At 44.4% G+C, this 13,433-nt stretch overlaps 1 protein-coding gene across 9 annotated transcripts in view; it reads left to right on the forward strand.

Annotated features, from left to right (window-relative positions):
- SMOC1 (SPARC related modular calcium binding 1) overlaps window positions 1–13,433 on the forward strand; it is a 206,915-nt gene that overhangs the window by 157,589 nt on the left and 35,893 nt on the right. For 8 of the 9 annotated variants that reach the window (XM_083167351.1, XM_083167350.1, XM_083167348.1 and 5 more), the window contains 4 exons: window positions 23–112; window positions 2,833–2,913; window positions 11,995–12,187; window positions 12,271–12,353. In XM_083167351.1, coding sequence (XP_083023477.1) covers window positions 23–112; window positions 2,833–2,913; window positions 11,995–12,187; window positions 12,271–12,353 — 447 coding nt within the window. The remainder of the gene's footprint in view (window positions 1–22; window positions 113–2,832; window positions 2,914–11,994; window positions 12,188–12,270; window positions 12,354–13,433) is intronic. The other variant, XM_083167345.1, reaches the window with a different exon arrangement.

Raw genomic sequence — 13,433 nt, forward strand, 5'->3', positions numbered from 1 at the left:
GCATTTACCTCAATAATGGTAGTTTCTTTTCGTTTCTTTCTCATTCTAAATTCAGATGACGGGTCCAAGCCAACACCTACCATGGAGACGCGGCCTGTTTTGGAAGGTGAAGGTAGGGAATCTTTTTCATTTTTTTCTTCGTTGTTTTAACTCTTGTAAGATTGTTCATTTGAAATCCTATTCTATAGCAGGAGATTAGAGAGACTGTATCTGACCCACACTAGATCACGCATTAATTTTTCAAACCAGAAAATTCAGGGACTTACCCGGGAAAATGGTCCCTAGATCAAGCAGGGACATTCCCGGGTTGGCCCCTTTCACACCACCCTTGTCCCTACATTTTCTTGTGTGTGGGGGGGGCAGCGGCATCCAGGCAGCTGGGTCCAGACTTTGAGAACATTTTAAAAAGACTGGCCGGACACTCATTGGCTTAGAGCATCTAGCCAGTCTATTCGATATGTTTTCAAATCCAGCACTTGCTGCCCGGCAAATAGTTCTACAAGCGCCCAGATCCCTGCTGCCCGGACCCCGCTGCCTGCCACCCAGACCCGGTAAAGTACCTTTCACACCAGCTAGTAACCCGGACTGGTCACGGGAGCAACCCTGCTAGCTAGCAGGGTTGAAAACCCGACAAATTTTCCCGGGAATTTGGCCCAGGAACCTTGCACACCAGCGCTAGTCACGGGTTGTTCCTGGGTCCAACCTGGGACTTTTGGCTGGTATGAAAGGTTGCATGGTTGGGATTACCAACAAAACGGATAGATCTCCGAAAATGGATGAGAGTAATCCTTAAAATGCCCTCAGTAGATAGGAATGGACACAATGCAGGTTGGATACAGTGTGGAATAGTGCGGGTTGGATACAGTGCAGGTCGAATACACCAATAGTGCACTTGCTGTGATGGGGTTCCAGCAGTATTCGTAGTGAGGGTGTGTTGGCAGTGCAGGGGTGTCGGCAGTGCAATGGTTCTGGTGGTGTCAGCAGTGTAGGTGTGCTGGCAGTGTCATCAGTGCAGGCAGCGTCCTCAGTACCGAGGGGGAACCATCTTCAGTGCATTGCCCCATTTAATGCACAATTCTTGGTAAATTTCCTTGTATTGTCTCCTGGGGAAATTACTTCCAAGTCAGGCATGTGGTGCATTTAATTGTCATTTTGCCCAGTTTCAGAAGTTCGATTCTATGAAACACTCTCGTGTTTGCCTTTAGTAAATTCCCGTGTCTGACACACGCAAGAATGCAAACTCGGACAAACACAAATCTTAGTAAATTTAGCCCCAACTGAATGAGATCAAGGGCTGCTAGTAACGGTTCCTAATCTTTCCATGTAAATAACTGTGATGAACACCTGTTTTTGTTTCATTTCTTCTCACCGCTTGATCGTTTCCAAAAGTGACAATGACCCACAGGTCAGCAATTTCCTGTTCCCGCACATGGCAGGTTCAGTCTTTGACTCAGGAAATCACCTTCCTCCTGATCAGGTCATGGGCTTGCACACACAATGTAGACTCGGACATGTGCTGTTATAGCATATCACCTATACTGTGCTTTGAAGTATCAGCACTTTTCTACCGATTTTGTTAAAGTGCAAACATTTATGTTTTCTTTTTTAAATTACTATCCCCAAATTAAACAGATGTATTGATAAGTATATTGTATTAAAAAAAATATATATATATATATATACAATAGAAGAAGTGGCACTCACGTTACTTGAAGAAAGCAGACAATGACTACTGAGATGTGCGGTTCAAGTATTTTTGAATCCTCACAAAGAAACTGACAACGTTGAGGACCCTAGATGCAGATGCCGGCCAGTGCATCAAAAAAAACACACATCATGCTTACTTTCCTTCAAAATCAGAAGGTGTCCAGAAGTGCTTTCAGCTCAGAAATGGAAAACAAGTGGGACACCGGTACACGTATCTACAGTCTGGCCAGAATTGGACTTCATGTAACATTTTATGCTAAAAAGCCATACCTTGGACATGCAAACCAGTCCAAGACTCAGAACTGGTGTTTAGAAAAATGTCAGCAGGTGCTCTGCACTCATGAGTCAAAATGCAGAGTATTTGGCTGTAACAGAATGCAGTGTGTTAAAAATATTGGATCTCTCTACTCTATAGCCACTGAGTGTCAGTCACTGGGAAATACCCGTCTCTGCTCCCCCAATTGCAAACACCACCTAGTATAAAACTGTTACGTGCTGTGCAATCTCCACGCATGTGTATTGCCTATCCCAGTAAAATGACATGAGTTTTTCATGATTTTTGGTGCCTATGTAATTGTCCGTCAACATGGACACCGTATATATACCGTGTCCCCTTGCATGGCTTACTTCACTCACCATGCTTCGGACAGACTATTATATTCCCACTCTATGCCCACTTGTATAGTAAAGTATAAAAAACACCTTTAAAAAAAACCATAAAAAACTCATGTCAAACATAAGCTTGCTTGCGGGGACCCGGAAATCATTCGATAGTCGCCGACCATTGAATGATTTCAAAGGTGCACGCAAATCTTAGTCAATCTCTGGTGTCTTAGATCTGTAGACTCCCTGTACAGGAAGAGGGCAGGCAGCTAAACATCTCTCTTCCCCATGCGAACGTGCAAAATCCCCCCCCCCTAGTCATTGTTGACCATTAATGGTCATCCTAGTAACTGTTGACCTAGAACTGCTGACTGCACACCCTTAGCATTACTGTACCCTTCTGAAAGAAACTTTTTTGAATGCTGAAAACTATTCAACTATTCTTTCTATATACTGTATATTGGATATTATGGCTAGAGGGAAGAAGGCGTTAATGACTTTATTTTTACCTTTGATCTGCAGATATCACTGCCCCAACGCTATGGATCAAGCACCTTGTTATAAAAGATGCAAAATTGAATGGCTCTAGCATGAGGCAATCAGGTACGATGTATCTCTATGTAAATGACTGTACAACTGCAGCAGCTGCATTATTTTCTTTGCATGGTGTACTAACGTTCATAAATCACAAGATGCAATTTCTACAGTATTTTCTTTCTAAAGGAGGGGTCATTCAAATTTGCAATGTAACACCATGGGCACCTTGCAGGCACCAACATTGCCAACATGTTTGTACCTCCAGCACGCATAAAATTAGAAATTCTTACTTGCCAATATCATGTCACCTGCCTTCCAGGGCCCCGTTATAGGCTGATTGTTGACAAGTCTAATGTTCAGTATCCTGTGAAAGCCATTATTTATTAAAAAGATTAATTTAAAGGGCTAGTAAACCCCTGGCTATAGTTATCATAGGAAGCCTAACGAGAACGGTCATCCTATGATGATGCCGCCAGTAAGCCCCTCCCCTTTCCTGTAAATGCTGTGATTTAGGGCTCTTCAGCGAGGAGGTGATATTAAATTACGCATCTTGCATCATTTTAGTCCCCCCCCCCCCCCCCCCCCAAAGACCTGCAAATTTTGCCAGTATTTAACTGCCAAAAGGAGGTAGTGTGTCGCTTATGCACGGGGGGGGGGGGGGGGAGGGATTTTTGGGACCCTTTCGACCATTCCGGGAGGGTAGGTAAGTATGAGCTGGTGTGTGTGGGGGAGTTTTGTTTTTATATATAAATTGAAGTTTGAGCACCTGTAGCCCCCCCATGTTACTGAGGCAGTAATAGTCATTTACCCAGTCATACAGTACACCTACAATTATACCGTTCTAGAACCAATCACGCTACAATACATCAGTAGAAAAGTCTTCCACCAGTAATGTCATAATAACTGTGTATTTGTGCATAATAATATCGCTGAGCTCTTTCAAGGGTTAAGCCCTCGCTGATTGATGTATAGGGGTGGACACATTCCTAGGAAACAAAACTTCTTTTTTTATTTCAATCCTACAGCTCGAACTGCAAAGCGCTTGTTTTAAACCTATGAGATCGTTTCAGACCATAACTCAAACACTCGCGTCCATAAGCAATCTAAGCTTAGAACATAAACCTTTTAAATATTAAGCTTTAGAAGCTTTCCTCCAGTCCTACAAGGGTTATGTTCTCCTTTTTCCAAACACTGAACGCCACAATTTAATGACGCATTTAACTACTATTTATGAATGCCATGGAAAGTTTGTGCAATACTGTAATAATATATTGCTGCGATACCTTAGTGGAGGCATAGGTCACATCTGTACGGGTCACTTGTAAACGCTCGGATCATGGCAAAGCGGAGAAAAAAGCCTATTTATTTACAACTTGCAACCTGTCAATCTGTCTCTCCACTGTCTAGCGGCTGGTTGCCAGGTACAGATTGAGCATTCGTATAAACTCTTCATGCAGCAAGTAATGACCTAATCTAGTACATGTGTTTGCTTAGATTTTTTTTTCTTTTCCACCAGCATGTGCTGTAATGTTAACATTACCAACTTCATCTGTTGACTGCATGGGGAGAGAGAGAGAATGAGAACCTCCTTTAAATTAAATTATTGTGTTAAAATTGTCAAGCAACCTATATGGTTCTTCAGCTGTTGTAGAACTACAAGTCCTCTTCTACCTACCAGTGTATGTTGTTCTAGCTGGCTTCAGGATACTGCAAAGAGGATAGCACCTAGAGAAGGTCAGAATTTCATGGCTGTTCCACAGAGCATTCGCCAGCTCCGGTCATGGGTCTTATTGTACGGTGAAGTGCTGAAAGGCCCTAAAGTCAGCGCATTGCATGGGGTAAATTTACTAACGTGTGAGTTTTTAGAAGTGAGAGACCCAGTGCTATTTATGTAGGAAAAATAGGTTCAGGAACTCTCTGGGAAGGAGCAGAGTGGGCGGAGATGTGGGTGGGGCTTTTTTGGCATGGGGCTTCAGACAGTGTGTATAGGTTTTTTTTTTTTATATCAACATTTGGGCTGTGGTGGTGGATCTTTACATTCTTGATAAGGTACAATGTCAGTCTATCATATATAAACAATACAGATATTGGGAAAGAAAACTAGTGTTCCTTACATTTAAAATCCACATCTTGACCATTTCTTCATTGTAATCTTTATTCAGATGGAAGATTGTAGGACATGACATGGCAGACTGTAAGACTGGCAGAGAGAGGGTACCGTGGTACTGGCATAGGGGGGCAGAGGTGCACTGGCATAGGGGGAAACAGGAGGGCTGGCAGAGTGGGGTATAGGGGGGAACGGAAGGGAAGGGGCGGATACCGTGGGACTGGCAAAGAGGGCTACTGTGGCACTAGCAGATGGGAATAGAGGAGGACTGGCAGATGGGGGTGAAGGAGGACTGGCAGAGGGGTGTACAGGGGGACTGGCAGAGGGGTGTACAAGGGGACTAATAGAGGCAGGTACACAGGGGAACTGGAAGAGGGGTAAATTCATACAAAAGATAAAAAGTCTCCCAGGCCCTGCGCTATTTGCTTGAGGCTGGCTGCAGAAACATACAAGCCAGGGCAGGGTCTCTCCTGGAGTCTCCGCGAGAAAACAGCGGCAGCCCGTTTGGAGACCCTCCTTAATGATTGACACTCGTGGGCGGACAGCACAGGGGCTGCGGTCATCTTATGACATATAGCTGGCTGCTCAGGGTCCCGAGAAGCCGTCCAGATTCCACAAAATGGACATGATCGGCTGCGTTCTGCTCCGCAGCGCCAGTGTATAGAAAGGGAATGCAGCCCATAAATGACCGTTTACTAAGCATTACTAGAGGTTCTGTAAAACCGTTCCTAATGTAATTTTTCATTTGAACTTTAGGAATGGCATTCCAGACCGTTCCGGCTAAGAAATAGCCCTGCTTGTATGACTGGGGTAGACTGCAGACTGGTTGGGGCAAAATAAAATTGGTACTGGGAGAAGTAGAGCAAAAAGTCTCCCGATAAACGGAAGAAGTCTACCTTTGCCTTTTAAATGAACCATGTTGCTTTATTTCTGGAGTCGCCTGTTGCGTCATCAACCTCTCCACATGTTTTTGCCCAACCAGCAATCCAGTAGGAGCTACCCGCGTTGCCCTCAAACATCAGCGTTCACATGCCCTGCACTGCCACGAGTGGAGGAAACAGTGGCATTAATCCTACAGGTGTTAGCGGGATCCCCAGAGACAGTACACAGCAAGCGGGCAGACACAGAGGGACCCGATTCCTGACCGCACACTACTCTTCCGCTTCTCCCTAGATAAGGACCGGGCATAACTCTCACTTCCAACCACTCAGAAGTACTGTGATATTTCAAATTGAGGGGAGGGGGGTAGTCCTAAATGAAAAGCATAATCAAGGGGTACTGTAGAGAATAAAGGTTGGGGACCTCTGATCTAACATCTCACTTCTAAAAACTCAAACTTTAGTAAATTTGTCCCCACGTGTTCATTTTTATTTTGAAAAGAATCGTTTTGGAACTGGATTGGTTTCGTTTTTTGATTTATTTTTTCTGTCTTAAAATCTGGCTTTGGGGCCGATTGGATAAATGTGTCCTTAAATGTAGCATTTGGTTAGCGGAAAGCTCATTTGTTTAACGATATCTCCTTGAGTTTGGCGGTTTAGTAGCGTAAGCACGAATGTTAAGAACTGTTGTTTCAATAGTACCAGATGTGCAAACATATAAAAAGGCTTAAAGAGGAGTGTCGCATAGGAAATAATTGGATTTATCCATGTTTGCATAACACAGAAGGAAATCCTTTATTAATACTGGCCCAAGATTTTGTTTGCTATAGTCACACCCAAATTCTCATTCCGTAGGGCACCCAAAACACACTTTATGTGGATTTGTTGGCTGTGTTCAGGGTAGATGCGTGTCAATAGGATACTACAATGTATTATTTCAAAAAGTAATAAATAATTCAAAAAATTGTATTCCCTTTTAATTAATTATATTTTATTTTAGTAAAACTACTACGAACTACTTTTTGCATCATCAATCCGTTCTAATAATGCAACATGTGGTGTGCCAGGGATGTGAGGAGGAGGCGGAGCTTGGCATATTGCTTCCCTGGGAATATTTTTGGGTCCTTTCTTCCTGGATCACGATGGTTACAACTACTGCAAGCAGCTGGACAAGTCCTTCACTGCGGGATTTTGCGGTCTTCTCAACACATTGTATGCATTGGCCAAAGTAACTATTACTCTATGCATGATGATAAACAGACTTTCAGTGATATCTTTTTCCAAGTGTTCTACGTCAGCTTATCAGCTGACGTAGAACACTTGGAAAAAGATATCACTGAAAGTGTTGCACTAGATTCTTCATTTCTTCTTTGCTCTATGGCTGCGACTGGAATATTTAATGCTGCTTCAGTGCAGCAAGGGGGAAAAAAACCAATGGAAAGTCTGTTTATCATCTTGCATAGAGTAAGACCATTTAATTTGGGCACTGATGCATGGCGGGTGTTGCTTCAGGACTATATAGAAGACCCCTGTGGTGGAGGATTTGCAGGAGGCACTTGCATTATTAGTAGCATTAGGGTGTGATTTGTTTATTGTATTACTGTTGAGTGGTTGGTGGTGGTTTGTTTTTGTTTTTTATTTATTTAATTTGAGCTTAACCATCAGTGAAGTTTCTTTTTGTGTCCTTTGATTTATTCACTTGGTTGGTTTGACAGGGTATGGGTCGTAGGGTTGACCGTCAATAGGTCAACCACAATTGGTCGACAGGCAAAATGTCGACATACATCAGATCGACATGGTCAAAGGGACAAGCAATAGGTCAACATGAGTTTTTTATAATGTTTTTTTATTTATTTTCTAAGTGAACATGGACACCGGAAAAAGTGTACCGTGTACACTTCGCTCGCCATTCTTCGGGCACTCTATGCCCACTTGGATGGTAAACTATGAAAATCCACCTTTTAAAAAAAAAAAAAAAAAGTGAAAACCTCATGTCGAACTTTTGCCTGTTGACCAATAGTGGTCGACCTATTGACTGTCAACCTATCAACCGCATTTCGTTTTAAAGTGCCACCTGTTACCACTCCTGTAGCCGCCTGTTCTCCGATGCGCAGATATTTTTTTCACTTTTTTATAGGAGTCTCAGGGCCTGATTCTGGATGACTCGGTAAGCTGCAAAGATTGCAGTTTACTGAGACCCAGAGTGCCCGCCCCAGGGGAAAAAATGCCCCGCGCCGCTGCATCCCCTCGCAACCATGTTATTGGACGTGTTATTAAAACACATCACCTGGCATGTGCCCGCAGAAGGAGAAATAATTTGACGGCCAGTTGTTTTCATTGGGACACCCTTGAAACACTGGGCATTCCCATGTGTCAGCGCCGGCACCACCCCGGTCCTGCCCCCTCCCTCCCCATTGCGAAAAGTCCGGCGACAATGGAAATTGCCAAGTCGGAATTTGCACATGCGCAAACCCGGGCATCAGGCAGGGGCGGTTATCAGTTCACTGCGAGTGAACCAGAATCAGCCACTTAGTACGTTCATAGTGACTTGATATGCTGCATTTTCCCCCTAAAAATTAACCTCATTTACAAAGCACAAAAACACTTTAATTGCAAACTCTCCATTGATTGTATTTGTTCTTCTAGATTTCCACCATAGATCGTTTGAGGAGCAGGGTGGTGGTATTGTCAGGAGAGTAGGAGCTTGCACCATCTGACATCACAGTATCACTGGTGGGAGGAGGAAGCTCGGTGTGTCCCAGGGATGCACCAGGCGACTCTCCAGGCTACAGGGTTCCCTCACACAGCTTTGCGCAGTGGCACCACCACTCTGCAACCCACTATTTTCATTTGTGGAACATGGCTGGTAAATGGGAGGAACGGGTGGGGAGGGAATGGTTCTATAGGCTTTCCTTACTTTGCAGAAGGGGGCACATTTTCTGTCAAGAAAAACAGTAAAATCAGATATATGTGATGACTCACATATATCTAGAGAGCGCCACACCAGTTGGCTCTCTAGATATAAGTGAGTCATCACATATATCTGATTTTACTATATTTGTCCCCATACAAACTATCCAATTTGTAATTGGGAGCAGCCAACTACACATTTATATACATTGGTATTTACACCATATAAGAATCTTATGCTCTTTGTGTGCAATTTCCATTTCCTTAATACCATCCCTTTTTCTCCTTCCCCCCTTTTTTTTAAAGGGTGAGGTTACTCATTGTGCCCGATTGGTTTGAATTTTCCAAACCACAGTTGTTAGTTCTATGTCAAGAAAAACAGCTGAATTTAATCTTGCATTAGTGTAGATGTTTTACACGTATGTCTCCATGTCCCCTCAGTGTCAAATGAGGGTAAAATTAAACCAAGCAATGCCTTGGGAGTAAAAACTAAAACATTAATATAAGGGATGGTTCTAGAGCGATGAGAGGTTGAATTTTGATAAATCCTTAGCATCTTTGCACAGATTTCTGCATCCCACAGAACTACCTGCACGTCTACTTTGTGTGATGGCCACTCTTTAGAATGCTGAGTTTCCTGTTCACCGGACTAGGTTCACCAGTACACAAACCACAGTGATCTGTACTGTGTTCCTTAATGAGGCCTTCTGTGTAGGCTATAGGTAGTCTTCAACAGTTGACTAATGATGGCCTCTGCCAACACATAGGAAGAGTGATGGGTGATCTCTCTTCTAACGTTGGACTATGATCTCATATGATGGACATTCCTTCGAGTGAGCAAAAGAAAATATTTATTGGTGGTGAATAATAAAGTCTTATTAATATGCTTTTTTATTTAACAGTACAGTAGAGGTCTCCGAGCATAGTGCAGGGTTGTGTCTTCGTATGAATAGAACGTCGCTGTTATAAGTAAATCTAGTGATTGTATAGAGCACAGGTATGCCGCTCTGCCATACCATTTGAGTAATGTGTGTGAGTTGGCTTGAAATCTACCTGGAACCCATCCAAGCAACTTTGTGCTCTCATAACTCACCTGCATTCTCCTTTTATGGATAAAAGGGGACATGTCACTCTAAATACGTTCCCTTGGTCTCCTAACTAATTAATTCTGTCTGAGCAGCTAAAGCTTTCTCCAGTTACAATAATGACGCCAAGAGTTGGATTGGCAGCCGGGATACCAGAGAGGGCCAACATAAGGCTTTTTGGGGCTATGCTTCACTGTCAAACAGCCAAAACCTTGCTAAACTGTACAGCTTGTATAGCCAGTAATGCAGAGCATTGTCGTCATGTGATCGTGTCAGGTACAGCGCAGATATTATGACACAAACCCCATTGGGTATTGAGCATAAGGGTCTTATTTTAGTCTTGCAGTGTGTTGAGACATAGGCATTATGGCAACATCTAGTAACCTTGAAAGAAGAAATACAAGTGTGCAGCACGGTTTTCCATATGCTGGTCTGCTTAGTATGATATCCCCATTCCTAATTAGTAATGGTATCTTCAGGAATTGCTTTGCAGAAAATTAAGCAGATTTTTGGCAAGTGACTAAAATCCAGATATATCCCAAAAGAAACGCCCTCACGTCAATGCAGAGCCTATTACCCTTAGACCACCGCCCCCACAGGACAAATCAGGAAATCCTGCAACGGTCCCTGATTTGGCAAATATGTTTATAGGGAGGGGAATAGATCATAAGGCCGACACCAAAACATATGCACAAGGTCGACACAAAAATGTGGACACCAGGGAAAGGTGGAAATGGAAGAGTTTGACACATGAAAAAGGTTGAAGTGAGTTTTTCACGTTTTTTGGTATTAAGGTTGACACCCGAGCATGTGGACCCCCCCATTGAATGTACTGCACACCCTCTCATGGTGAGAAAGCTTTGTGCTAGGTAACGCGCTGCACTCTAAACACTTGACCGTTAACAGCCGCAGTCCTCTTGGATGCTACAGTATTATATAGTTTAAAAAAATTTAAACTAAAATCATGAAAAACTCAACTTTTTCCTCTGTCGACCATTGCGATGTTAAGGTTTTGCTTGTTAGCCTTTTGTCTTTCAACCTTGTTCATGTCAACAATATGGCGTTGACACAGACACTGTTGACCTTTCGACATATCATCTGGATCCCATAGAGGAGTGCACAAGCAAAAATTTAGCATTTTAATACTTAGAAACAGTAAATCCCCCTACACACAGCCGATTCCCACTGACACCGATATCGGCAGTGGTGGGGACCCAGCTTGGGGGGAATCGGTTGGCATCGGGTGCATACACACTTGCTGATGCCGGGGATGTGATAGCGATGGTCATGCTGTAGGAAACGCTCATCGTTAATGATGTGGAGTGTCCACACCATACTTGCCTACCCTCCCGGAATGGCCGGGAGGGTCCCGCAAATCGGGTCCCCCTCCCGGCCCCCCCGGGAAGTGGGGCAAGTCTCCCGCATTGTAGCAACAGCCCCTGCTCCCCCTTCCCCGCTGTAAAAATGTCTGAATTTCGTGGGCGGGGCTAAAATGACGCAAATCGTGGCATTTCGCGTCATTTTAACCCCTTCCCCCATCCTAGGACCCGATAATTAATGAGGCTGCCGGTCGTGGGGGCAGGCCTGGGTGACGTCAGCCTCGCCCCGCCCCCAAAACGAAGCCTTGTCCAGCCCTGCTTTCACTCCTTTCCGGGCTTCTCCCAGAGAGGAGTTTAAAAAAGTCGGCAGGTATGGTCCACACTAGCAGATATTGTAACCAATATCGCTAAAGGTGCGCACACATAGTTCGATTTCGTTTTTGATTTGATTTCTATTCGATATGGACTATTTGACCTGAATTTTTTCTACTCCTTTTTGATTTCCACTATTTTCCATTCGATTTGTAGTTTTATTAACACAGGCTTCAGGCAGGAGATGGACATCGAATGCTGCAGTGAACACATTAGATTTCCACTATAGTGTCTTGGCTGCCGAGACTACTTTTCTATTCGATTTACACTACACAGGAGCACACATTGGGATCGAATCTGCATTGAATGTAGAAAAACCATTCGATTTTCTATTCGATTTTGCTTCTATAAAAATATGGTGCATATCTCACCGTGTGTATGCTCTGTAAGAAAGACCTTTCTGAACGATATTGTTTAATATCGCCTAGTGTGTATGGGGCTTAAGATACTTTACTTCTTGTGTTATTGCCATGCAGAGAAGGTGAATTCCTGTGATCAAGAAAGGCAAAGTGCTCTGGAAGAGGCGAGAGACCATCCACGAGAGGGAATTGTAATTCCAGAGTGTTCGCCGGGCGGTCTCTACAAACCGGTGCAGTGCCACCAGTCCACGGGCTATTGCTGGTGTGTGCTGGTGGACACTGGTCGCCCACTGCCTGGAACATCTACACGGCAAGTTGTTTTATTCACTGTTTCTCCTAACGTTTGGGCAGGATGTAATCTAAACTCTTTCTTTGTGCTTGATTCACACACAGATACGAAACTCCAGTTTGTGAAAGTGATGCAAGGTGGAGAAATACAGACATGGAGGATCCATTTAAAGACCGAGAGCTGACAGGTTGGTTATACTTTCAGTAGTGTATGGTTGAGTTCTTGCTTGTAACATTGTGCTTTTTTGTCATTCTCCCTTATTAGTCTAGCAATCTCCCTCATGTCACCTAGCCCACATTACACTGTTATATCATAGTTACCTCCCCTCCTGCATTCTGCAGGAGACTCCGTGAAATAACAGCAAACTCCCTCTCTCCTCCATTAGTCTAGCAATCTCCCTCATGTCACCTAGCCCAGATTACACTTTTACATTTTTGGGGAAAAAAGGATTGAGAGACAAATACGTTTACATTGAATCATCAGCACCATTTCCCAGCAATTTACCAAGTATAGTATAGTAGCTCTTACTAAAGGCCCCCATACACTATGCGATTTTCGGCCGATTTCATCCGATTTCGGCCCTTTGGGCCGATAAATCGAGTGAAATCGGACCAAAATCGCATGTGTTTGACATCTGATCTGATGCGCGGTCCCGCGTGCATCGGATCACGGCGTCGGACCTGCAGAACATAAGATATATCGGAATCTGAGCCATCATGGGTGCTTTTTAGTTCAGATCCGATATATCTTTATATACAGCCCCCCTGTCTACTAGCAGCGCCCCCCCCCCCCCGCATTGACGCCTCCCGGCGGAGGTAGTGCAGGCGGGGACCGCAGGCGTTGCAGAGCAGAGACCGTCGGCGCGGCGGGAGAATAGGAAGAAATCCTATTCAAAAGACCGGGCGGCCGCTGACTGGCTGAGCTCAGTGGCCGCCCGGTCTTTTGAATAAGATTTCTTTCTATTCTCCCGCCGCGCCGACAGTCTCTGCTCTGCGACGCCTGCGGTCCCCGCCTGCACTGCCTCCGCAGGGAGCCGTCAATGCGGGGGGGGGGCGCTGCTAGTAAGACAGGGGGCGCTGCGGGGGACAAGAGCCGGGCAGGAAAATCTGTCAGCGCTGGAAAAAAAAAGCCCCTACAATGAATGGGCAGCCTGTGATTGGCTGAGCGCTCTCTCAGCCAGTCAGCAATTGGCTGAGAGAGTGCTCAGCCAATCACAGGCTGCCCATTCATTTTATGGGCTTTTTTTTCCAGCACTGACAGCTCCCGC

Source organism: Crinia signifera, chromosome 12, assembly GCF_055691185.1.
Source record: "Crinia signifera chromosome 12, ASM5569118v1, whole genome shotgun sequence".
NCBI lineage: Eukaryota > Metazoa > Chordata > Amphibia > Anura > Myobatrachidae > Crinia > Crinia signifera.